We start from the raw sequence: 27402 nt of genomic DNA on the forward strand, positions 1-27402 counted from the left end.
ATCAGCATTTGGGATCCAGTAAGGTTTGAATGAAACATGTTGAAATTGCAAGGTAGCATGTTGGCATTTTTTCCAACATGCTATGTTAGGAATATGTAAGCACTCAATATATTTCAGATACAGAAATTTGGTATACTGAAAAAAGAAACCTATAGATTGTCAGTTAGGTTGAGAACTCAGACAGGGTGAGCATTTTCCTGATGCCCTCTTCATGAAACAGTTTAACACCCTGGTGTTTTCAGCACACTGAAAAAAAAATAAAAATACTAATCCATTGTTAGCATACTGAAAAAAACAGTGAGCAGGCACTACATAGTGTCTGTAATTCAGGCATAAACTGGAACATCATAAAAAAGACCATATGGAAAAGTAGATGTATTTATTTGGTTCTGTTGAACATTTTGAAACATGTGATTTTGCTGTAAACAGTCACCTGATGTGCCAAAACAGTCCGCTACACCTGCTGATGAGTAGGCTGTTTGCAGACTGTATGAAGAGTGTAAAATAAATATGCAATCTATCACAGTAAGTACTTTCAATAATCAATATTGCATTATGCAGTGCATAAAATTATCAACACGCTACAGGAGAATTTGAACATACTATATTCAAAACATAATGAAGCTGAGACACATGGGCAGCATCACACTGTTGATTTTTGATTAGCATTTTGCCTAAGGCCACACAAGCCGACCCAGAAAACCACAACTTCACAACATTTTCATACTGAAGGAAAAACAATTTCCCCATTAAACCAATTTCAAATTTAGTATACTAAAAGCCTACTCAGCAGCAGGTACTGCACAACACAGTTGAGAGGTACATTATTATTCCTGTAGGGCACTGAAGCAACTGAACCCAATACTGACTGGATGACAACTCAGTAAGCCAGTTTATCAACCCACCATTCAAGTTCCTTAGCTGAGAGTCTGGGATACCAACTATGCCTTCACAGTGCACCATGCAAATGGCCATTTCCTCTCTAAGAATGCTTGTCCTTGGAGTGAAAATCCTCTTTGATGGGCCCTGATTGCAAGGTCCAAAGCTTGCTGCCCACAGGGCCGAGGTCGCGCTGGATTCCCCAGCGCTGGCCTTCAAGGATTAGTCTTCCTCTGAGGAGAGCTGGGCTCCATCATCGTGAACCTCTCTGTAGGCAGCCATGGGGCCACCGTCAGGAGTGTAGGTCCCCACAGAGATCCTCAGCCCCTCAGACAGTTTCTGGGCTGCCAGCTTGGCATGCAACTCCTGAAATTAAACACAACACGAAAGCTGACATGAAAAGGTTTGTAAACATAGGGACTGAGCACATTATTATTATGAAGCACAGCCATGCTACCGAACCCTTAATGAAAGTAAAACTGGTAATAAGCTGTACAGATGCCTCTGCTCCATATTCATTATTTTTGATGTGAAAAGATACAGTGCCTATAAAGGTTAAAGAGCAGAGCATTGGCTTTAATTTGAAGGCTTTTACAGCCATAGTGGAAACTCTTGACTATTGGAGGGATCCAACATGTGGTCTTCCACCTATGGACTGGTGTCATAAAAACTGTCATGAACATCAAAACCTCCGCTTTTAAAATTCACATTTCTTGACCTTCTTGACCACTTCTTTCAAAACAAAATCTTTAACAATCTGATATGGACAATGAAACACTCACTTGGTGCATTTATTATTAATTGATGCAAACGTGATTTAATTAGATGTTCAAGTTCATTGCATATTGACACCAAAAAACACTATTGGCAGATACATTTGTAATTGACAAATATATTCCCCAATTATTGAGAATTACTGTCTAGGTCTACCAGAGATTAACATTTATGTAACGGATGGAACAATTTGCACAGCTCTGTGTATAGTATCCAAAATTACCCTTTTCCCTCAGCTGCAACCGGCTGTTCATCAAAAAAATTCAGTCAAGAAATAATTCCAAGATTCCAGGAATAATTCCAATAATGCCAAGAATAATGTTTACTGGCCAAAATAATTAATATATATCTTTCACAGAAATATGTCACCCTACCCAATTTCAGAGCTATTTTGCACATAGAATCAGGTGTTTTGTAATTCATCATAGCTGTATATAAAAGAGGCATTCAAATGTGGCAGGTGACCTTTAAAATTTTACCAAAAAAACAAACAAACAAATTTTACCAGTATTTGGTGGTTTGTGGATGTTAATTTCGGACCCTGTTTGTGTGTGCCATGCGTGTGTGTGTGTGTGTTTATGCACGTGTAAAGCTGAACCTCTACAGAAGAGAAAGCCAATCAACAGCGACACTAACCTGCTGTTTCTTTGTTTGTTCCCTAAGGAGGGTGCCCGACTCTTCCAGAGACAGAAGCTGGGCCGGGCTATGCTGGAGGGGAGGGAGTTTGGCTGCAGTGATGTCATCCAGGTGCTTCCTGTCCCGCTCCTTCCTGGCTAGTGTGGAGAGCGGTGATGCACCTCCAGGAGACTGGCTGGGTGACAGGGATCCTGATGGAGAGCTGTCACTTCTGGGTGGCAGCCTGGAAACAGAGAGGCTACATGAGAAGATTTCAGTTCCCATCAACTGAATGATTAGCAGTACGCAAACAGAGCAGAACCATTATTGCATCAATGACACACCATGTTACTAAATAACATGTACATAATTTTAATCATGTTTTTCTTTGTCTTAAATAGTCCACACAAGTAATCATTATCAAACACATCCTACTCACTGATTTAGTTTGAATTTTTGTTTCCTGGTGGCTGAAATCTTCTCTGTTTTTTCCAGGACCTCTATGTAATGAGGCTTTTTTGGTGTCTGCTTTCCAAGAAAAAAATTGTCTGTTGCAGTGCTGTTTGATGGGTCTTTGGCCTCTCGACTGAAACCAGTACTAGCAGTTTCAGACAGTCTGACCCTTTCCAAGGCCTCCGCAAGGTCGCTCTCTTTTGTCTCGTCAGAGTTCAGAGAGGCCCCAGCAGAAGCCGTCTCCATGGTTTCACCAGCAGCCGCTCTGGAGACAAACTGGCCTTGTTGCTTGTTGTTTTCCTGCACATGAGCTGAGACAGGTGAGGTCTCCTTCTCTTGGACCATATCAACTGCAGCAGCATTGCCTTGCCTATTTTGGTGTGAGGTTCCCAGTGTGTCGTGGGTAGCAGGTTGTCGTGAAGTGAAAGCCTGCTGGTACTTGGACTGTAACTCGCTCCTGGCACAAGACAGCATGCTTTGTCTTCTCTCTTCTTCATCATGGTGTGCGATAGCAAGGCGAACTGTCTCTGCAAAATCTAATATCTTTTTCCCTTTGTCTGGAAGACTCTGTAAGAACCTCCTGCAAATAACACATAATCTTGTTATTTCACATTAGAAAATAATATTCAAAGCAATCTAGGTATTCAAGATATTGTGGCATTGTCATTACACTTCACAGTATATATTTGCCACATGTGGTACAGGATTGTAGGCAAATAAATTTGAGAGAATAAGACAACTGTCACAGGTGTGTTCATGTTGTCTGAAGTGTAATGAAAAACAGGCGGATGAGGACCTATAGCCTATAAAGATCCCGAGGACTCAAGATAAGGTTTATGTGTTTTATGTGTGTATTTCTGTGAGTCAAAATAACAGCAGTCAGTATACAGAAAATTCCTCTAACATTCACCAAACATGTTAGACGTGTCATTATGCTTTTTACAATACCGCTTTTGTTGATCAGATCAATGGACAACAAGCTTTTGTGTTCATTTGTAGATGCTGTAGCATGTGTCAGTTGGTAAGGTTCTCTATAAGACATGCAACTTCAGACATATTTGGTGGAGGAATGACGGACATGCTCAAAGTTATAAACAGTACATAAGGAATTGCATATTCAGCCTAAACTCTAGTCTTTGCTTTCAGGAAATAACATGTTTGTGTGCTGTAGCCCCAAATAAGACAATATAATAACATAAACGGAAACAGACGAGTCTCACTTGTTAGATTACTTATTCTATTGTGAAAATGTGACTTTTATATTTCTGTGCCAGAGACCTGTCAGTGTTTCAATTCCTTGGCCGCCGTTGATAGAGGTTGATAAAAGTCATAATGCCTTTTTAAAGAAACATGTCCTGAAAGTACAATGCCTATCCAGGCATTTTCCATTTTCCATTGCAGGCCTCTCAAGCAAATTTTTACTGGCTGATGTGATCACTGTAATGTAATAATCAAATGGACAAAAATATCTCCCATCCTCAATAGTGGGGATGACTGTAAAAAGGCAGAATGACTTTCTACTTGTGTACTTTTTTAAGTGTTCGCATGTCTGATGTTGATATGACAAAAACTGTATCATGTGTTTTTTCTATCACTTCATCATCTTAAGACAGTTGGACAAGATATTTCTCCATGACCACGGATGGAAATTCAGGCAGCTAAAAAGAAAGTCCGTCTCTAGAGAGAAGCATGTTGGACTTATTATCTGGTAATAGCAGCAAACCCACACCTTTTACTGGATTAGTTCCTTTGAAAGGTCATGTATTGTTGATGTCTGATTTTGGAATAGAATTTTTGATGTTGCCCTGCTTTAGCCTGTTTTTGAATGAGATACATCAAGCTTCCTCACATACAGTAATTTTCCAGTAATGCCAATAAACTGACAAGTGAGAAATGTTGGTTCCTATTGACCAATATGGGGCTACAACACCCAAATACACTTTTCTGGAACTGAAGACTATAGGGTTGAGCATGTCAATCATTGTGTAGTGCATTGACAAAAAAAATCACCATGTTAAGACAATATTAATAGTTACATATAGCCTAAATATATTTCCAGATATCTTTCTAACAGCTGTTTGTCCAGTATCTGTGTTTATACAAACCATACCAATAGCTCAGTTCTGGGGTTAGTTTTGTAATATACCTAATGGCCATGGTAGGGTGATGGGGGCTAGATGCTGATTCCACTTATATCTTACCACGTTACAGATGACTACAAACTTGAGAGGGGTTGAGAATCAAGACTTGGAAATTTGCAGCAATATCAGGGGGCGGGGGGCAGAAATAAAGGGCTTGGATTTGGGTTTCTCCCCGACAATGTGGACGACACATGGTGATGAGGGCATTAATACATAGGTAGTGCATTACTCTGTATCTGAAGGGCAACATTGCCAAGAAGTTGCGTCAACATTAGTTGCTTAAATCTCAATTCAACAGATATCATTCGAATTATTCAAGCTTTTCAGTATACCAAGGTTACCGTGATTATCAGTGAGTCTTTTCTGTCCATACGCATGCAACAGTGCTTGTTTATCGTTACAACATTATCAAAATCTATGACAGCCATTTTGGGTGTACCGAAGGAAGTTATTCTGCTCCTTGTGGTACACCAGGAAGTGCCATATCCTGACAATTCTGAACTTACTTGTTGGATAATATCTTTTCCTGTCGCTGAAGTATTTCAGTGAGCTCTTCTTTACTCTTGCATCTCAGGTCGCCCACTTGTCCCTGGCGCTCTGTCCACGATGAGGACATAACGGTTAGCTAACGACAGCTATTAGCTACAGCCATTTAACTAAACAGGACAGCCCGAAACATAAGCTACGATTTTTTTATTCGGCATAAAAAACTCTGGTTATACGTTAACTGACTAATAAATACCACCAGTTAACTGACTCTATAGAGTTAGAGAGCTTAACAACAAACCTACGAAAGTGGCAGGTTCACTAAACAGCCAACAACAGTTCAAAGAAGTAAAACTCTTCTTCTATTGCGGAAACAGACGTGAGCGGTGAAGCTCTACCGCCACCTAATGTACAGGATAGTACAGTGCACTTTATGGTACTGCCACCATAGCAGAGTGTACTTTATTATAACGAAAAATATTGCTTACTGTACGTTTGAAGTTCTATCCTTATAATCCTGTGTCCTGCTATATCTTTATCCCCCATTCATTAAATCTATTATACTGCACAATCTTTCAGATCTTTGGACCTGAGATGATGGAAAGCTTACTGTCAATATGTGAAGACCTTCTCTTACAACGTATTGAAATGAAAAAAAATCATCTGGCAGCATCTACCACCATCTCTTGCCTCACTGGTACTCTCTCCATTCCCTATTCTAAGAAATATTGCTTTATTTAGAGGAACACGCAAGTGTTCAGTATCAGAAACAAGGCTAATGGCAAGGTACATACCAAGAGGCTACTAGGAGTTTGCCTGAGTCAGTGAGTCAGTGTACATGACTGGAACGAAGTAGCTAAAATATACACAGCCATGCAGATATGTGCATACCATACATGATGCAGTTGCTCACAAAATAACTACTTAGGCCTACTTGACTTTTTGCACATTTTGTTATTTTTGTAATAATTTCTAAATGTATTTATTTTGTGTTTTTTGTACGAGTTCTGTACTCACACTAGAAATTCATGGGGAAACATAGAAGTCAAGCAACACAAATGGAAGGAGTGCAAACTAGTTGTAATTTAGTTGTATTTTTCCTAGTGTAGATAGGACCATACACAAGGCAAAAAGAGATTTTCAGAGTTGTCATATATAGGCTTCAGGCTTCAGTAAATGGTTATATGTATTGGTGGTCTGCAATGAAACAATCAAGATGGTTGGGTGTATATATATAGTCTTTATTTTCCAAATATACAGCCTCACGTCATTAGTCGCAATATGATATGTATCATTCAGGAAAAGGCACATCATAAAGCTATTCCTTCTTTGAACATAGTTCTGGCAGTGCAGACATCAGCTGGACAATACTTGTGCCTGTGGCTCAGGAATGGCAGTCACTTCTATAAAGTCAATATTTCCAACGTTATTTTGTGTTTGGTTTTTTTTATCATTAGCATATAAATTTACTTTACAATTTACCCAGTTGCCATTTTAAAGTGAATAACAGATGAAGTCCCACCACCAATATGGGATATCAGATATTAGGTTGTTCACAAAGGCACAAAGCATATCAATAAATATTTTGTACATAATCTGACAATAACAAAATAATATTTCATTTAATTTGTACAGAGCAAATATAAAATGATAGGAAAATACACACATAAACCTTATAAACTTTCAAACATGGTTTGAATGCTCATACCTCCATGAGCCACACAAGTAGGCTACATTCACTGTAAACAAAACAAATACAATCCTTCAGTATATTATTTACAGAGCATTAGACTATTTACACCCTACATTATGCAACATTGTATTATCATTACTTAATAGTGCGCCATGTGCTAATGTAGACTGAAAACCTCCTATATAAGCTTTGTTTACATTATCAACTGGAATCACATTTTCCACCATATGTGACAGAGATGTGATCTGTATGCTTGTGTCTAGACAGGAAACAGTAGGAATTTGACCAGATATGTGTCACATGTGGTGATTTTTTAAATTCCAATTGGCAATGAAAATAAGACCAAAGATAACTGAGTTTTCAGGAGTCATCTATCTTTATCTTTGCTGTCATTTCCATAAGTTTCATGAATGGTGTGTAGATTTGAGATGGACTTGATCTCGCTCGAGACGATGATGGGGACGGAGTGGATTCCTCCGGACTGGAACGCGTGTCTGCGCTCGGCGCTACGACAGGCCCGTCTGTGCTGGACTGGACTGGGCTCACAGGTTCAGATTCAGACGACTGTGGGCTTGTTAGTGTTCCTCTGGATGTCGTGGGGCTGGACTGCAGAAACCGGCTGTACTGAAGAGGAGTGTACCTCAGTAAACTGGACTCCAGTCTGCTGGGAGGTGGGGTACCTGCTTTGAACGTCCTTGGTTGGGTTGGGGTTGTCAGATAATGGGTTGGATGTTGCATGAGTTGAGATTGAGCTGGCTCAGACTGAACAGTAGGTTTGACATCATACCTTTGCACTTCACTTCTGTGGGCGCACAGTCAGACAGCAGAATGAGAAGCAGCCTCAAGAGGGAGTGCCACACACAACCAAAAGGTACTAAATGTGGTTTCATTAACATAGGGCTTTTTACCTGGGGAGCAGATCACAGCCTACTCCTATGTCCCTGGTGTGCAAAACCTCTCTTGGCCTATTCTGTGTAGACATAAAATACTTCAGCTTGTCTTCTAATTCATTATTCTAGGAGGGAAAAGGAAAACAGGAAACAACAGCGTCAGGTCAGATCCATGCAAAAGACTGAGGTCGCTTCAAGTGTGAAAGTGAATTGATAGGTATAGTGAAATGGCACAAAGAAATGACACGCATGCAGTCATCTATAGCCATAGATCACCACACCACACCACAATAATCACATAAGGCAAGCAGTGAAGTATCGTTATCATCTTACCTCACACTCCACTATAGCAATTCTGTCCAGAAGCTCTGAGATGAACATATCCTTCTGCGCAACTTGAGCTCGAAGTGATTCAACCTTCACAAGTTCAACAAAAAAATAAATAATAGAAAGCAATGATTATGTGTTTACAGTCTGACCTTGTCTCTGGTCTGATCTTATAGGGACAGTTGGTAAAGATGAGCCAAACAGGCTGTGAAAGATCAAACTACAAGTGACTATTACTATTCAGTGCACAGAAAACTAATTTTCAGACGCAACTGTTCAGAAAAACTGTTGATTTCTATTGCGTTTTTTGAAACATGGTTGTCAGATTATTGACACCTTTTGTTGCCGAGTCTTCCTATTATCTTATTCTTCTGCTAAAATTTCAATTGTCTTCAGTACAACACTTCTAGTATAGCCCTCCATTCCATTACATAGAATATAAGCAGTAACTGTGGTCTGCATGCAGGTTTTGTGCAGCCAATAATCAAAAGGATTAAGTGACCCTCATGCCAGTTGATGTGCCTTTTGAGTTGGAATAGGTCAGGACTTATTTACAGTAATTCACTCAACCCTTTGTTGATTTAGGATCAGATTAGGCTTTTATGTGCACTGAAAGCATCCATACATGAGATGGCAAACTTTAGGCCTCCCACAACTTCAACTCTCTGTATGTATCTAATCCCCACCCATTATCAAAACATCGGCTGGGAACAGGAGACTTAAAAGTGCATGACTTAGCTGTACAAACAGAAAAATAAATGCTCCTAACCTCCTCGATCATTCCTTTAACCTTCCTCTGCTGGCAGAACACCATGTCGTTCAGGTGCTTGATTCTCTCACGGAGATCCACTGTTTCCCCTTCCAGCTGTTTAGACCTAAGGGAAGACCAGTAGTCAGTTCGCCCCATGTATAAACTAATTACACTGCTGTTTGCACTCTACTTCCACTGGAATCAAACAACTGCTTATGTTTGTGTATCTGGATATTAATTTTCTACCTCCTGGCCACAGTTGCATCAGTTGTGTCTGTGAGCTCCATCAAGCGGAGACGTTGTTCACACTCCTGCAGTTTCTTTTGGAGCTGATTCCTTTCCTATGCAAAAAAAAATGAAAATGTCTTTATTTTCTGCAAAAAGACAGGCTGTATGCATTTTTGCATAGCTTTCCTCTTAAATGTTTTCCCCATGTTACAACAGACTTAGCACTACATAATAGTCAACCTGCAATGTAAAATTCAGCCTTTGCCTTACTTGTCCCATACAGTCCAGAAGACGCTCCACTTCACAGATCCTCTGGTCCCTCTCAGCAATCTGGGCCGCTGCAATCTTAGCATTCCTCTCTGCTTCCTCTAGCCGCCTTATATACTCATCGAGTTGGGCCTGGGTGAAGAGACATACAGTTTTGTTAGGATATGGAATTGTTATTGAGAATCAAATGATCAAGAATTGAGTTATTTATCTCCATTTCTGGTTGTCAGTTGCACAGGTTTTTGCATTAGAGGGGAACTTACTGCATTATCATCTTTGTAAAATGTTTTTTTATCAACCTATCTTGAGTAATCATCACACATCTACCATCTGATAAGTCTTTATTTCTATTGGCATTTAATAAGTATGTGATGTGCAGCGGCTAAGCGTCATGGATAAGGACTAAGGACTGTAGACCTGCAGGTTTTCAATCTCCTCCCTGTGTTTCCGGTGCTCCTCCAGCTGCTTCTCCTCATACTGCCTCTGTAGCCTGGTTGTGACCTCCTGCACTGCCTGGCTGCTGGCCTCCTGCGACGACTCCACCTGCAGAATCCACAGCACAGCGCAAAGTCTTACAGTGCCCGGCTGATTATTCCATATTGATGCTAGAATGGAAGATGCAGATGCAGCGGATACCTTATTGCAAAGAGACGATCTGTTACGTTTATCAAATCTACTGGATGAAAATTATGCTTTATTCTACCATCCCTCATATCTCCTGTTTGTTTAAAATAACTGTTATTCTTTCAGTCCTGGTTTGTTTCTCATCATTTGAACTGGAAGTGGAGATCAGTGTTCAGAACTTTCTGAGATGGATAATCAAGAAAGTTAGAGAGTCAGATCAAATTGAACCTATAGTTTTAACCTAGAGGAGGAACTGCAGAGATAGGGAAACTGATCAGACATAGTGAGAAGCTAATATTTATGTTAGGTCTTGAGGGCGTTAGTTTGAAGTTATGTAATATAAAAAAATCTGAGCTATGAGATGAGAAGCTATATAAAGCTTTCTCCTGTTTCTGTTTGTTCAATAAGTGTCATGCAGTCACAGCATGCATCATAAATTCTCTGCTGGCTGCATCACAGCTTGTCCCTCTCTGCCTTCATGCACTCATCAAACACTGTTATGCAATCGGCCATTTTAGCACCCACTTGTCTTGGCAGCTGGTTCACCAGTATTAGAAACACATTATCTCGTCACTTGTGTCAGAGTAGGTATGTGAGTGTGTGTGCGTGTGAGGGCATATTTTTGTCAGTGTGTGTGAGGGTGTGTGTGTGAGAGAGAGAGAGAGAGTGAGTTTCGGTTGTGTATGTGTACGTGAGAGTGAGTGTGTCTATATGTGTGTGTACAGGCGCTTGCGTTCATGTCCAGGATTACCTGTCGTTTCAAAGTTTGGTTTTCAGCTTGAGCAGCAGCCAACTGCCTCTCCTTCTCTTTCAGTTTTTCTTCTGTTTTCTCACAGGTGCTCCGCAATCTCTTCACCTCATCCCTCATGTCCACTCTGTTCTGACAGTTCTCCAGAAGGGATTTCTGTGAAGGAAACTACTTTTATTCATCACACCAAGCCACACCGTAATGGTACGCAGCTGTCATGAAGCAGGCCTTCTGAGTTCAGTGACATTGATTTGTTACCTGCAGGCCGATGTTAGCAGATATAAGGGAGCTGTTCATCTGATCAAAGCTGTCCATGGCTGCGGTCCGAATCTTCACTTCTGCCTCCAGACTCCGCCGATGTGAATTGGCAGTCTGCAGAAACACATGGCACACTGCATTTTCACATCTATTCACAGCTTACAATTCATGGATTAGAAGTGGATGAAGGAGTTCTGAGCAACTAGCACCCAGTCACATGGTACTGCGTATGTCATTACCCTGATTTCTTGTGACAGCTTCTGCATTGACTGCTGCATTCCTCCGAACTGTCCGTACATCCGCTCTCTGACCTTCTCCAGAGAATCTCTCACCTTTGCGATAGAGAGAACATACAAATAAATGATCTGTCTATTCATCCACAGAGCAGAGCAAATCCATACATGTGAGTCTTGCGTAGGTGAGTTGGTGCTAAGACACTGAGTACAACTGGCAGGTGAATTGAAGGCCCTGCTGCTCGTTTATCTCCACAATCAGTTTCAACGTCACTCGTCCCGTCAGTCTCCACTCACCTCCCTGATGTACCTCATCTCATCCTGAAGGTGATTGACCGACCACTCGCGCGCCATCACTTCCTGCTGTCTGTCTGAGCTCGTCCTCTGCACCACACCATACACCTTGGGCCCATGGTGCTGCGGCGAGGTCTCTGGCACCCCATTGGTTATGGCTCCGAGGTGCTGAGGGAGACAGGATCGCCCAGGTCAGGTTTCTGTAGCCACCCTCCACTGGGGCTGTCTGACGCTGTCATTGTGTTTGTGTATTTGTGCGCCTGTGTGTGCACGTGCATGCATGCGCTTGCAGGTGTGCGTAGTGTATGTGTGTGAGTGTGTGGACTCGTGCACACACTTGCATATGTGCGCTTGCTGAGGTATTTCTAGCTCTGCTGCTGAGCACTCAAAACAGGAGGTTGGGAACTAGCAACTAAAAAAAAGTGCAGGGTGCATTGAGAGTGTCATGTTTCTGCAACCTAGTACAGGAGCTGCTGCCGCTGTCTGCCTATTGTACCTCTCTCTACCAGGCACGCAATGAAAACAGATGCATACCAGCACAGGAGTAGTGTAGCACTTCAAACAAGGCAATAACAAAGTAAATGACAATAAAATCGATGTGCACAGATAAACTATAGTACTGTATTAATTTCTAGAAATACTTCAATGCTATACCACAGGAAGCAAATATTTACTCTGGAAAGTAGGAAAGAACAATGAATTCCGGATATTTGTGATCTCTTATCTTGCACATCGTCCTATCTGTTTTCTGCATTGTCAAACAACTCAGAGAAAAAAACATTTCCTGACCCCTTTGTTATGACTGCACCTCTGAATTTTCCTTCTATAAACTAAAAAGAGACAATAGAGACATGAAGCCTGTAATATTCATCTATAAGCATCTGTTTATGTTGAATATCCAGTACTGTAAAAATGACTGAATACATTATTAATGATAGCATGAATGCAGATGCATACACAGACAATGTGGTTTACTACAAATTCAGAAAAAACGCCAGTGTAACACCTGCTAAAGCACGGCCAATATCCTTCATTGTGTCATAGCTATCATTCATGCGGTGGATGCGGCTGTCTACCTGGTCAGGTGACTCCCTGCCAGCTGGCCTTTCTCTCTGGATCAGCCCATTTTTCTTCTTCCATGTCCCATTGACAACCTTGTCATCCTGTAGAGGAAAACAAACACTCAGGATTATTGTTGTGGATGATTTTCCTCATTCCAGGTCTAGGGGCTGCAAGGTTCAGATGAAAATGTTGATAACTGTTATTGTGAAAACATTCCACAGCACTGGAAACTTATCATTAACAAAGTTTATGTGGTAACAACTTACTCTAGCCTCTCATTGTTTTCCCGTTATGCAGTAACATGCACAAACTGTTTCATCTCTTTTCTTCACCTCTCTTTCAACAACATCACAAATACAAGCAAACAACATTCTGGCCAACTAGATTTGGATTTTGCCTTTAAATGTCTTCCTCAACATGTTAGTCTCAGTCCCCTTAAGTCACTCCATAGGTGACAACAGTCACTCAAGGTGGTTAGTTGGGTTCAACCATGTGTCCTACGTCAACAGGCACCAGTGGTGCAGGTGGCATTCATGCTATCGAGGACTTTGCTTCAAACCAGTTTTAAAAGCAAAAATTAAACAAAGATAGATAGATAGATAGATAGATAGATAGATAGATAGATAGATAGATGCTAAAGTCAAGCCACTCAATGCAAAAAAACATCTGAGATATCTTGCTAGCAGTCTTTAAAACAGGAGAGGAAAGGTGTTTCAAAGATAATTTCTGACGTCTTCTTTTGGAGGAGAATATAGCTTCTCCTCTAAATAAACACGAAGCTCAGCCAGGACCTCTTGCCTAGAGAAAGAGGCGTCAACCCCCCATCCAGCAGAGATAAGAGTGAGGAGGAACTCGAACAATGACGCCAGTGTTGTCTCTTGGACAAAGCAGTGCTTCACATTTCTCCACCACTTAATCTACAGAAGACATGCTGTGGAGAAATGGCGAGGGCCTTCTAATAGGCGGATGTGAATTCCAACAGATGGGAGGGAAGAATAGCCATCATTATGTTTTAACAACACTAGGCCTGCTGCTCCAAGAGCTCAATATAACAATGCTGTATGTGCTGTCTATTCAACTTTGAATTTTATATCACCAATATTTGACCATGCTGGTAGACAATGTTTACCTGGTTTTGTAGCCGAAACTACAGCCATGTAATTTTGAGGAAGGAACTATGTGTGCAGCGCATACAGTTTTTTGTTTGTTTTGGGTTTTTTTGCCCAGAGGAGCTTGACCTGCTCAGCGAGATCACTGACTACTGGAATTATGTAATTATGTAAAAACACTCAAAGAGGCCACTAACATGTAATCTGTCAATGCAGTGTCAACATTTTACCACGTCATTTCTAGCTTTGCCACATGGTCTGACCTGACTGAAGGATTTGACTCCTAATCTTTGGGATTAGATCCTTATTTGCTTCCCTTAGGACACACACACACGTGGAAGTTGTGTTTCAAAACAAAGACCCTCTCATGTAGCCCATTGGACTGAATCACGCTTTGAGGAGACTTTCTTTTGACTGCAGCCATTGTAGCAATGAAATCCAATGCTGTAGGCATACAAACTATTATATATGTAACAACTCTGTGTCTTGGCTCCCTGTATGTCTCATGGTGTGGATGCATTACATCTCATATAGGCCATAGTCACTGGCAAGACTGTGTCCCACGATGTGTCAGGTTGCAAGACACACCCTTTTTAATTTGATGGTGGATAACCACTTTTCCCATCATCTTTACTGAAGCATAATATATCTCAGGCATGGGAAGTTGTGGTCATTTCCTTCCTCCTACATTAATAACCTTGTCTTGCCTTTTTCCTGTTTCTTTTTCATCTTTAATTACAAAGTCCCAAACATTCAAAACTGTGCACATAATACGGGAGTGACCTATATTTTACATTCCACTAAAGATTACATCTGAGTTCAACCACTGAGCAGCTCCCACAGAAATTTGTCTAAGCACATTGGCTTAAAAAGGGCATGCATGCTCAGCAAAACCCCTCCCTGTATAAATTAAGGTAAAAAAAAAAGCTGCCCTGGTGCTTTTGAATACTGACCAGGCATTTAAACAACAGAGTTACAAGTCACATCAGGTACAGCAGCAGGCAGCACCTGTAGTGTTTACACTGGGCCCTTTTAAATACTGTTTTCTATTTATCATAATCTCTACTTTTCCTCCAACTTGCTAACACCATTTTCATGGCAATCTTGGCCTATAAAGTTGATGGGCTGTAATAATTAATATCATACGCAATATACCGTATAATGGCCGTACTCCAGAGTGCTTGGTCTTGTTAGTGATGTCTGCAAGGAAGGCATGACTTGCACAGCTGGTTGGGGTGCAGACTGGCCCCACTGTCCTCACTGAACACACAATGCAGTGGTGTGTCATCAGTAAGCACATCTGCTTCTCCACTGTATCTCCGCTGCGTGTTAACTCTTGACCAGACTGTCCTCTGTCATCCGTTCCAATAGTCATGGTCACACCCTCCCAAAGGGAAGTGTATTCAAAGATTACACCAGGCTGCTATCAGCTGCACTGTGATGTTAAGTGTGGGAGTGTGGTGATTAGCTGAACGCTGTGCACCCCAGGCCAAGGTACACAGAAGATACACCACTATTCTCCTCTCCCATTCCTGCATATCTATGTAAAACGTCCTGAAACCTCCCCAAATATCACACACAGTTCCCATACACTGTCAGCCACTGACATCACCCTCCAGACCACACAACCTTAACACAAATAGAGAGCCACCTATAGCAAACACCAATGTAGCCTGCGGCGTGTGCTCAGAATCATAATTCACAGGGTTACATTGCGTAGTAACAGACTAGAATAACATTCACAACACAACACTGTGCATAATTACTGGACTTAAGAAAGCAAATTTAGTTAGTTTTATGGTTTGTGTAGTTGCCAATATTTGCGCTATATTGTTTCAAGACTATTAAAAAAATAAGGCTGTCATGTGTTGTGCCAAGGTGAAATAAGAAAAGGAGATGCCAAACGTAATGTCTGTTCAGCAAATTTATTCTACAGTAATACTTTCTCTTGCATGGGATAGATTTACAATGCAAAGTCAGAGTAGCGCTTTGAAGAAAACGTGAAACAGCTGTGTGTGTGTTATTATATGCACACACCCTCCATTGTTATGATTGCATAACTGGTCCAGATGACAAAATACACATAAATCTCAGTGGTTCCACCACTTTTCTGTCTACCGATCTGTACTATATAGAGAGTTAATGTTGTTTTTATCAGTGCCGGACCAAAACCATTATCCCACATCACACTTGATCGCCATGTGTGGTTGTTGATTTGAAAACTTGAGAGAGACACACAACTTGAGTTGGTTTGTTGACTCTGAGTTGAACTTGAGGAAATGTGGTTTAAATGTAACTCTATTCACTGAAATTTAACGTATATAAGAGGGGCAGTCAAAGAGGCCGGAGCATAACATGATGCTTCATTGTAGAATTTCAATGAGGAAGATATAAGACTTACTGTGTCTGCGTTTGTATTTTTTGGCTCCTTTTTCCCATTCTCTCCAGCATGTAGAGTCAGACGAAGACGTCTGATTCTCCTCTGAGAAATAAGAACAGACATAAGGCACATTTTATTCTCCATGCATTATATTATCATTGGAAAAGATTAAAGCATTTGTACTGAACCTCACTGATACTCAAGCAGTGAAAAGTTCATGGTGGACAAATCTAACAGACCTCAACAGTCCACTACCATAGGTTTATTTACAGACAATGACAACAGCAGCAGACTGCAAACAAAGTTTATGTAAATGCTCTGAAACTGAACTAATGATTCACATGTCCTGTATAATGGCTGCTTTGTTCAGTAGTATCCGAAACGAAGTTGCCACCAAGCAAAACAATTCTACAATGCAATATTTTGAATGTTCTTATTTTTAAGGCATGTTGTTAGAACAGACTGTATTTTCTTAGTGCAGTGGTTAGATTAAATGCTCAGTTTATGTTGACTTATTTCAATAGCAAGCTATGGGGATAACTGTAAATGCCAGTTTAGTCCAGTTTAGTCCTGTTTTATCACTGAGAACTGTTTAAATAAACATGACAGCCCTGCCTCCCGCGTACTCAGCTCTCATTACATGGTCTTGCAAATGAACACATTCTATGGCAAACATGAAATTTCAGAAGATCAGTGTACAGAGGATGATTAGCTGGGATGTGCACATGCTGTGGAAATTTATCTAAACACATGCAGATAATACAGAAGTGGCCACAGCAACAGGGGACAAACAGAAGAGAGAGAAAAAAAACACTGGACTATGTGCAGAAAACAGTGAGAGAGAGAGAGGGAGGGAGAGAAACAGAGAGAGAGAGATAGAGAGATAGAGAGAGAGAAAGAGATAGAGGGGGGTGGGGGGTAGAGACTGTTCCCTGGGACTTCGTACCTGGGACTCTGGAGAGTCTTCTGTGGTGGTGGTGCTGACTGTTCCCGCCGAACCGTAGCGAAGCATGTCTCCCCTTGTGTCTACTCCTCGGTTCTCTTCCTCTCCCTCTCCGGCCCTCCCACCCTTCCTCTCTCTCTCTTTCCTGAGTTCTGCTCAAACTCACAGAGCGACCATCTGCCCCCCTTTGCCCCGGCCAGGGAAGAGGAGGGAAATTCCACTTGTGTCGGTCTGGCGGTGGGAATCCACACCAGGCCTGATATTCCCCCTCTGTCTGTGAAGGTGCAATCCAGTTCCTGCAGCAACAGAGACCCAACTATTTCATTGTCCAAGTCCAGTCAGACTGCTGCTAAATCCACCTGGCTGTCAGGCTTGTCAGTCAGTCAGTCGCTCAGCAACCACACTGCCTCTCTGTCTCTCTCTCTCTCTGTCTCTCTCTCTCTGTCTCCCTCTCTCTCACAGCCTGCCTTCCCATCAGACCTGTCGGGCCACATTTCACCTGCTCTGTGCCTCTCACTTGCCCTCAGAGCAAGTCTCTCACAGGGCGGGTCCTCTGACTTGGGCTGGGACAGGTGGAGCACGTCTTATCTGCAGGCCTGGCTAATAGGAGGAGCTGCTACTCACAACGACAACACTTTAACAATTGTTTAATCCACAACACAGGGCTTTTCACTATGTCTGTCTGTCATGGGTGTATATATACAAAGCCTCTTTAAGGGAAGATTTAAGGGAAAATGATCTATAACAGCATTTCTTTTCTGTATCACATAATATCAATATAATATTTACTGTCTTCATGAACAATATAAACATAAATAAACATTTTAAAATTTATGTTTAGCTGCTACATGCTCTCTGTTCTTGTATCAAGAGCTTGGTCAATCAATTTGAGTGTGAAAATGTCTTTCCAATGACTATGTCTATTCCAATGAAATAAGTATAAATAAAGTCAGAAGCAGGACCAAGGTAGGGGAAAGTAGTAAACGTGGTGCTTTACTGTAATAAATCCCACCTGTACAGTGACTCAATAGCAAGGTTAGGCCAAGCATCTGTTGGTTCTGTACCCAATGAATTATTTATAGTGTTGATAGCGGAGGGGAGTGAAAGGGAAGACAGCAAGGCAAAACATTATTTGTTAATGTTTTTGTTGCCTACTGCCACATAACTAAGTCTTCCCAAACCAGCTTGGTTTTACATAATTTCAATGGGATTTGTCCTCATCTTTTTATATTGAACATAAAAACTCATTCTGTCAAACAAAAGACAGTCACACTCCCTTAAGTTACACTGACAGCCAGATCACATTCCTTGTATGGATGGCCTGCAGTCACTCCCTTTTTATAGAAACTAGAAGCAGAAAACAGGAATGGGGAATCAAGTTGAAGACTCAAGTTGCCTAGCAATACAGTGTGGAGAGTTTATTATTTCTCAACAAAGATCTATTGTAAGGCAACGTAAAGATAGTTAAGTTAATATGAAAAGAAATCCTCCGAACAATATGAGAGGTATTTCCACAGGGCTAGAAGGTTAATTAGTAACCAGACATCAAACAAATGGGGTTATTTACTTCTGCAATCAGTGAGTCAGCCACTCAGCTGGGCCTCCGTCCAAATCCAATGTCATGTGGAAATCCTCTGTCATAAACATGTCAGATTCAGTTCCCTTCCGCCCTGACTGAAGTCTCACTCTGTTTTTTTTGTGAGAGGATCTTGATTTACCACTGACTTAAATCCACCAGGCCAGTCTTACAAGAATGACCAGATTTGCATGGAGTAAATCTGACAGATCAAGGAGGACAAAAGGACTCTCTTAATCAACTCCTTGTGATATTTTAATTCATGGCAACAAACAAATGAGCAAAATGTGCAGTAGCTGCCAGATGAAGATTAAGACTTTATTTTGTCTCAATATTAGGTTGTGTGTATTCTTTGTCGCTGCATGCAAATTACAGTAAAGGTTTTTGATCCTCTCCTCTCTGTGGGAGTGCACAGTTGGCTTAACTAGGCTTTTGCTGTTGTAACCAACAACAGTAGCTGTTGTCTGCCCAGCATCACTACACCTATGGAATCCTGTTTGTGTTTTGGCAATTAGTTGACAGAGCAGTACCATTACCCCTGTTGACAGACAAATATTACAGAGCTCTCTGTGATGGACTGTCACCGTTTCACAATGATGCACTGTCGTCAGGAATCTCTGTGGCATCCGAAACAGCACAGCACACCAGTTTGACACTTATTAACCTGTGTGATGTGAAACCATGAAGGAGGTTGTTTTGATTCAAGGATTTAGCATTTCTAAAGAGCTGTCTTCACACAGTTGATTGCAGTTCTGAAAACAATCTCTCTTTATAACTTTATCAGAATTAACTCAGCTAAGGCAAAATATTTTGTTGATAAGAGCCAATATATACTACAGTAACTCCAAACATACAAGCCCTAAAAGCAGGTTTGTCCTGCTGTACTTACGCATTCATTGCCTAAGGCTTCCGCAGGGTTTTTAGTTTGGTGTGTCTGTAGAGAACCTGAGTAACTGTCATCTGTATTTCTAAAAAACAATAACACAATAAACTTCATGGGTGTTGCTCTGAAATGAAGCTTTAAGAATGTCATCAGTGAATTTAGAGGAAACCTTGGACCAAAGCGTACTGTATAGCTTAGAAAAAAAGTAAATTTATCTACCTATTCTGACATGCTACTCATGAAACCAGCCATATATTATAATCACTCACAGAAATCTTAGCTAGTTTCATAATCATAAAGCTGGAAGTGTTTTGGGAGTTATGGGTTGCTGGAGTGGGAGGAGGCCCTCTCTCTCCCACTGGGTCTATCGGGGCCTGACAGCCTGGCTGGGTGATGAAGGCCAGCTGCCAGGAGCCAAACTCCCACTTACAGTCCATCAACTGTTTACCACTTCATTATTAATGCTCATACACATAGAAAAGTAATTGGGCACATCAATAAGCATGGCTTTCCATCAGCAGCGTCAAGTTTTTACTCACCATGTGTCTCAAATGTACAAATCCTCATTGTTTCTCTGACCTCATGCATTGATATTTGAGGTTTACTGACGAAATAATATGTAGATCTCCATTTTGTAAATGTCTGTTGTCACATCTATATTCTATTACTTCTTGGCTTTTAAAATAATTTCCAACTTCCTATTTCCAACCGCCACAACAGGCATCACCTACTCATGACTTGTATTCAGTACCTACACCATCACTACAGCTAGGGGGCAGCACAGTATCACGCAACTGTTTCCATGCTCACAAGTTGCTTTTTTGTGTCCAGTTACATCGAACTGCCAGAGCTGAACCTGAAACTTGTATGTCTTCTACTGAGAACTAAGAAACAATGAGAGCTCTATGTGGAAAAGAGTTGAAGTTTGAATAGTCTAAATCTATAATTTTATCGCAGAAAACACCCACATCTCCCTCCATGACAAACTTAGTATTTTACAATCCCATGTGTTAATGTTTCTCAGCTGTCTGCCCCCCTGTTTCCCACCAGTCACTCTGCATGAAGTCAGCCAAGCACATCAAGGAATTTGAGGAATGATCACCTTGTTAAGCGTATTCAACTATTCCTTTCCGGGCCCTGCAGCTCCTATTAGGTTGCTGCTTGGGTTGACAGAGAAATGAGAGAGATAATACCTTCGCATTTAAAAGGTTGATTTGTTTGTTCGGCACAGAATGGCAACAATTGAAGGTCATGCCCTGAGAACAATAGGCAGCCGGCCTTGTTAGGAGGATAAGAAAGCCTCGTCTCTTCACCCCTTTTTCTGCTGTAGTCAGCTGTAAAGCCACCTATAAAGAATGTCTTCATATGGGGCCTCTACTAGCCCCCCCACCCCCATCCCCAACCCCCGCCCAATAATTGTGTTCCCCTTCTCAACACCAGAGATCAATTCTTTTTTTTACCCCAGGGATTGAAGCGGGCTCGGTGGTGTGAGGCGCTCTGGCCCAAACACAGGACGCATTATGCTTCATGTGTTTCAGTAGAAAAAAATACAGTCCCACAGAGCACGAAATTAAAGATGAAGAGCTGCTATTGACACAGCTGCTTTGATTTTTTAAAAAACAGATGAGCAAAGTCAGTTTAGAGGCATCGCTAAGTGCAAAGACACCACACAGATCAACCCAGTCACATCTTACTACATCAAAATCAATTTTTAAATGCTGTAAATCATAAAAGAAACGTATCAGTTGTCAGGATTTACTATTGACCAAGACAATGCGTATGAGATTAACTAAGAGTAATTTTATTTTAGTCTCAGCAGGATTTTTAGTCTCAGAAACATACAAATGTGTACAGAGAGGTAGTGGCAGGAATTCTTCTGAATCCACTCTCCCTTCACAGGCATCAGACTCGACCACCTTCGATAAAGAGCCAATAGAGTGCAAATCATCACAGTGTAGCGAAAAGATCGATTGTCAGTTCATCTCATCTGAAGAAGTTCCCTCATTCAATTAACTCGCACAGGAAAATTAGAGAAGGCACACAGATGCTCGTTACAGGTACTGCGCGGCCTTATGCACACAGTGGCACATTTCAAATACACATATATGAGGTCAACAAAAAAGACTTATACCATGTTCAATATTAACACTGAAAAAAATTACCACAGACATATAACTAGCTTCTCAAATCATAACATGTCTCCAGTATAAAAATGTCTCCAGAGATGAAATGCTATTGCTTTGTGCTGCTTTGTTCAACGCTGTAACCGCTAGGAATTCGATTCAGAATCACAGACCAGTATATCAATAATCAACAGAAGAAGAAAATATATAGGAAGGTTAATTTGAGTATCTCCATATGATCACATGAAACACACACAGCCTTTTCCAGTATATGCTTAATGAATACTGCAATGTCTATTAATATTAGGAGTCACAAGCCTGGAGGAGCTCCAAGTTATTTCTTTGTAGATTACAATTTTGTGGACGAATGACTAGTCAACAAATGATATAAAATGATATAAAAATGGATGTGTACAAAATCCCTCATACATAGTTCCCTAAAAACCTCAGTGAGCCAGGCTTTTGTATTTTCAACTGTGAATAAATAAAACATTTTGGCTGAACCTGTTTAAGTCCTGGCACTCTGCACTTCATATCATCGGATTCAATTACAAAAGCACAACACACTTTATTGGAATGAATGATGCAGAAAAGAATATACAAATAGTAATAGTTTCTTTCATATATGATGCAAATTTAACATATTTGATAAGAATAAAAAGTAGGAGTATTGTAGTATTGTTCGAATAGGCAGTATTGGTTATGTCTTGCTTTACAGTGCATTAAAGGGTGCGCTTTTAAGTTCACTAATGCTAAATTAATCATTGACAAGCGTGTGTGATTCATTAGTTAAGGGAAAATCCACTCAGAACAGGATTCACATACAGTATATTATTCTATGATCTTGGATAGTCAAGACTTGATATGGGAATGTGAACAAACCTAGAAAAAAAGTCCAGATTCTTTTCAGGATGTCGATTCTTTTCAGGTTTGATTAACAGGAAAAAGATTTGAACTCTGTTTTAGGGTGGATTTTCACTTTAAAAACACAAATAATATTTCTTATCACCCTGTCGAATATTTACACGGTTGTTACAGAGTAATATGCACGATCATCCGAAAGCACATGGAACAAAATGTGTTCATTTCAGGAGGGATTTCCAGCCATTTGGTCCAACAGCCATGCGTATAAAGCAGCTTCATTCATGGCCTCAGTGTTCGTTTACAAAGTGAAGGTGGACATGATGTTGTCCTGACTCGAGGAGCGCTTGTACCCAGAGGATGAGCTGAAGTACGTCTCCCCGTCGGTACTGATGTCATCGTCGTCGTCGTCATCCAGATTGTTAAGCAGGGGAGCGGAGTTGGTCTTACGCCTTCAGTGAGAGACACAGAGATGATTAGAAGGAGGATACCCAGTGTGTTCCCATGTTATTCTCAAGGATTTTTCATTCTGTTAAGGACGTCATATTCTAAAAAAATGTGTTTACCTAATCTCACTTCGCAGAGCTTTGAGCTGGCTCTGGAGCTGCTCGTTGGCCTCCTGCTGCTCATCCAGGTCTCTCTGCAGCTTCTTCTTGCCGTGTTCCAGCCGGTCGATCTCCTCCTCAGCCTCGTCCATCTGCCTCTTCAGGGCCTTAAGACGCAGGTTCAACTTCCAGAGGAAAACGGCATGCAGTGGGTTAAAACGGTCGAAGATCAACACAGTAAATACTTTGACTATGTGGTTGAAGGACGGACAGGGTCTGCTGTGTACTGCTTACCTGGTCCTTTTGGTCTTGCATTGAATGATGTTCTTCATCAACTTGCATCACCATCTCTTTTACCTTCCTCTCCAGTCTGCGGTTCACCAGCTGCAGGTTGGCACGCTCCCTGCAACACATGCAGCATGATGGATCAGTACATGTAATGCAGCACATCATGCACAGAGAAGAGAGGCATTTAACTACATGACGGGCCATTTACATATTAGCGCATACTGACTTGAACAAATCTCAGAACAACGGAAAGAATGTACAGTTGGTCTTATCCACTCCTCTGAAACAAGGTTATGTTCAATAGGGTCAGACAGCTCCTGTAAATGAGTGAAGGATATAGCAGTCTCTATACCTATAGGTATAGACTTTAGTACACGGTCTAAGTATGAGCTTTACAAAAGTGCCTCTCACTCCTACATAGGCACTAACTTTCTCTTGATGTGCTGACTACTTTACTTGTATTTTGTATCAGTTCTGTGTGTCAGTTCTATTGGTCACACGCACCCTACTCAGTCAGAGAGGAGCCTGGCTGAGCACAATATTTATTTTTGCCTGTTGAACTGTACTAACTTTGCAGCCTAAATCCTCCAGTCTCTAGGTGCTTGTCAATTCCATCTAAAACCTAGTTGCTATTTGGCAGTCTAACCCAGACTAAGCAAAACTCCCCCTAATGCTCCTCCTCTTCCACCACCTCAACTCTAACCTCACCACACCTCAGCTCTCTTCCCCATCCAAACCATCGCCTCACCTTTCCTCTCCCTCCAGCCTCTCCTCCAGCTCCTGTACACGGCTCTCCAGCTGGGCCACCAGGCCCTCTTTGTTGGACTTCTGGGAGCCCTCTAGATGGGACACTCTGCTCTTCAGGTCTTTGTTCTACAAAGGACACAAGTAACAAGTAAGATGCTTGACTGGAATCACAAATTTAGGGGCCCACCATAACAGTATATCAAAAGAGACATAAGAAATTGATGTGGGAATGGAGAAAATCGATTGAGAAAGAGGACAATGAAAAGAAAGAGACAGAGATGAATGAAATGAGTTGGGGCTTTGGTCTGGGTTTGGAGAGTACACTCTGTGTAGTTGTTTTCCTGCAGACAGGAGTGTGTGTACCTGTCTCTCCAGAGCCATCTTGTCACACTCCAGGTCCTGTCTGCTAGCCCTCTCCTGCAGGAGTTCATTCCTCATCTGCTCCACCTGTCAAGCAGAGCCCAGACACTGTCATCGCTACGGTCCGCACAGTCTGAGGACAATTATTATCAGACACTGCCTGGGTCTCACTTGAAACGGAGACCGCTGCAGCACTCAATGAGTCAAAATGCTCAGCAATAGAAGTTTCAGTGAAGACTGAAAAGTCCCTTTGGTGGGTTGGAGAATCTAATTTTGTTGCATTCCACTTACTGCAGAAGTTTTCATCACCTCTCAGTGATATGGGTTAAAACTGTGGTGATAAATCAGTGACAGCAGTTGCTGAAAATATACTGTAGCTGTGGACTTTCAAACTGTGCAAAATGTAAATGTTAGCTTTTAAACTTGGCCAAACTTTTTGGAAGAAAAACATATTTTTTACAGTAGGTTGTGTGGGAATATACAATATTAACATTTGCCAGCTGTCAACATACATCCAATCACTACCTACTAAACTAGCTGGGACAGAACTGGCTGCATGAACATGATTGCTCAGTGACGCTCGTGGCCTAGTTCAAAAGGAGGGAGTAACGCAGGAGGATGAAAACTAATCGATACAGCGGTGATGGTTCTTTCTTTGTGAGGGGAGCTTAGAATTGGTGATATTTTATGCCAATTAGTGGGTGACAGTGGGCTGCTCTGATGAACGATGGCCCCTATAACTGGTGCACCCAGCACAGTGCTTGAGGGAGCTGAATCAGCAGACTGGAACATACAGCGAAACTAATCTGCTTTGTGAGAGACGGCAGGAGAGGAGAGGGGAGATTACTCTCATTTAGACAGGAGAGGAGCACCTGGTGCCAGGAGAGACGCAGGTGTTCTTCCTGCTGCCTCTGCTGCTGCTGCAACCCCCCCCCCTCCCGCCCCATCCAGACCCCATAGCCATACAGCCCCCTCGCTTCCCCACAGACGTTAGCACACACACACACACACACACACGCACACCACTCGCACTCAATCCACTTCACTCTGACTGCACAAAGCTCGAGTGTTGCCTTGACAACCGACCTCAGCCTCATGCTGAACCAATGCCACTTTGTTACAATGCCACTCTTTTCTCTCTGCCAGGATTTTTTTTTTTAAAAAAGGAAAACCATTTAAGGAGATTTAAATACTCTACTCAACCACCCCTTTTAAGCCTCTCTTCATGTCGCTATTCACTTATCTAAAATTTTGGTCAATACCTTTGAAATTGTGTCAGTTCCAGACTGTGGTGAACCCATGGCCTCGCCAAATCGTATGGGCCTTGCTTCAGACCCCATATGTTACAATTAATAAGGAGTTGCAGAGCTACAGTGGACAACCCTGTCAGATAATCACCACTGGACCATGTGTTACATAAGGTATATTATCTACATTAGCTAAAGAATATTTGGGCCTTAATAATAATTGTATTTACACCAATGTTATTTCCACCAGAAGAATCCAGAGCCAACATTCTCCTGCTATGATTAGCAACCAGCCTCAGACAAACAAACAACACTTCTGAAGGGAAATGTAGTTTATCTGCATCTTAGTTCACAATGCCTCCATCAGCAGCTTTATCAGCGAGGAAGGAAAACTGGAGCATTTGCTCGCGCAGGATATGAAAACTCAGATCAAGCACAAGAACTGGATTTGTTCTCAAGATGCAGTTACAGCACGTAATTTACAAGTGAACTCCACAACCTGAAAACTTGAGACATTTGGCAGCTTGCATATTTTGGCTCAGGCAGTGCATTAAGAGGGGTCTTTTGTGACTGATGCATGAAAATTGGATAGACGCTGTTACACCACGCTGGCAGGCCGCCAACCCGAATGATTATGCAAGATCATCTTACAACGCAATAACCCCTCCACTTTATCCAGACCAGAAATTAACTGGGAATTGTGGACTGCAGGAAAGAGAAAAACACCCAAGGGTGCACATAGGCATCAATAAACACACAGAAAGCACTGATATAAGCCATCAACCTATGAATCATGTTAATCCAGGTTACTCTTGCAGGACTACATTTGAGATTTGAAATGCTTTTGTGTAGGTCCAGTATTCTTTCCCTTGAGAGATTAGTGGTTACAGTTGTGATGTTAAGGTGGAAGACAAAGTAACAGGAGATCAGTTTGGGTTGAGATGGAACAGAGACAGGACTGTGTGAGCATAATTGAACACTGACAGCAGGTCACTGAGACAGGTGAGCATTGAAAATGAGTATGTGTTGAGTATGTGTGTGTGTGTGTGTTGTACCTGCTCTCTTCCTCGGTCTATCCTGTCCATCAGCTGGTCTCCACTCTGACGCTCCTCATCCAGGTCCAGCTCCAGCTGGACTATCCTGTCCTGAACAACAGCAATCACATCCACAGTGTCAGTGGGGATGTTGCTATATGAATGGCTTTTTTCTATATAAGAGAGCCTAAGCAATTGAGAGCAATTGAGAGCCTATAACCCCGGGGGTTGTGAGATGATTTATGGGATAAGTAAAAAACATATTTCTATCTCTATCTCTCTATCTTAACTATGAAGTGTGTGAAATTACTGGGATACATATTATTGTTAATGAGAAGGGAAGGAAAGAGACGCATGCAAAACCTTTATCAGTGGCTTTACATGACATCATACCGTACCTCCATGAGCTTCATGTGTCGGGATTTGTCATCTTTAGCGTGTGCGTTCGTCTCAGCCTCCAGCTCCAGATCGTAGAGCTTCTTCTCCAGACTCTTCTCCTGGAGCACAGCCTCGTCTCGCTCCCTCTTACACTGCCGCAGCTCCTCGTCCCGCTGTGACAGCTACAGGGAGGACAGGCAGAACG

At 41.7% G+C, this 27402-nt stretch overlaps 2 protein-coding genes across 2 annotated transcripts in view; both read right to left on the reverse strand.

The window, feature by feature from the left end:
• Positions 1 to 380: 380 nt before the first annotated feature.
• Positions 381 to 17636, reverse strand: LOC139652227 (myocardial zonula adherens protein-like). The gene is made up of 16 exons (XM_071529613.1): positions 17159 to 17636; positions 16234 to 16314; positions 12738 to 12824; positions 11665 to 11829; positions 11374 to 11466; positions 11135 to 11248; positions 10880 to 11032; positions 9922 to 10047; positions 9508 to 9636; positions 9256 to 9350; positions 9028 to 9133; positions 8265 to 8348; positions 7950 to 8056; positions 2708 to 3301; positions 2290 to 2527; positions 381 to 1245 (listed from the first exon to the last, which is right to left on the reverse strand). The coding sequence occupies exons 1-16, from the start codon at positions 17222 to 17224 to the stop codon at positions 1102 to 1104; spliced, it is 2382 nt and encodes a 793-aa protein (XP_071385714.1). The 5' UTR covers positions 17225 to 17636; the 3' UTR covers positions 381 to 1101.
• A 3770-nt stretch (positions 17637 to 21406) lies between these two features.
• cgnl1 (cingulin-like 1) overlaps positions 21407 to 27402 on the reverse strand; it is a 33716-nt gene continuing 27720 nt past the window's right edge. Inside the window, exons 13-19 of the mRNA XM_071528544.1 lie at positions 27218 to 27379; positions 26841 to 26930; positions 24542 to 24625; positions 24180 to 24304; positions 23438 to 23546; positions 23165 to 23328; positions 21407 to 23050 (exon numbers count right to left, since the gene is read on the reverse strand). Of these exons, the coding sequence (XP_071384645.1) occupies positions 22900 to 23050; positions 23165 to 23328; positions 23438 to 23546; positions 24180 to 24304; positions 24542 to 24625; positions 26841 to 26930; positions 27218 to 27379 (885 nt within the window). The 3' untranslated portion in view covers positions 21407 to 22899. The remainder of the gene's footprint in view (positions 23051 to 23164; positions 23329 to 23437; positions 23547 to 24179; positions 24305 to 24541; positions 24626 to 26840; positions 26931 to 27217; positions 27380 to 27402) is intronic.

This window comes from Centroberyx affinis, unplaced genomic scaffold (assembly GCF_046629955.1).
Source record: "Centroberyx affinis isolate AG114_WGS23_722 - 3 ecotype Tasmania unplaced genomic scaffold, CSIRO-AGI_Caff_v1 ptg000002l_1, whole genome shotgun sequence".
Taxonomy (NCBI): Eukaryota; Metazoa; Chordata; class Actinopteri; order Beryciformes; family Berycidae; genus Centroberyx; species Centroberyx affinis.

Excerpts from the sequence above, each read along its gene's own strand:
- LOC139652227 (XM_071529613.1), bottom strand. The coding sequence starts at position 17,224 with ATGCTTCGCTACGGTTCGGCGGGAACAGTCAGCACCACCACCACAGAA. Across the intron at positions 12,825-16,233 it reads AAAATACAAACGCAGACACA|GATGACAAGGTTGTCAATGG; the intron begins GTAAGTCTTATA and ends TTTCCTCTACAG. Across the intron at positions 8,349-9,027 it reads TTAAAGGAATGATCGAGGAG|GTTGAATCACTTCGAGCTCA; the intron begins GTTAGGAGCATT and ends GAACTTGTGAAG.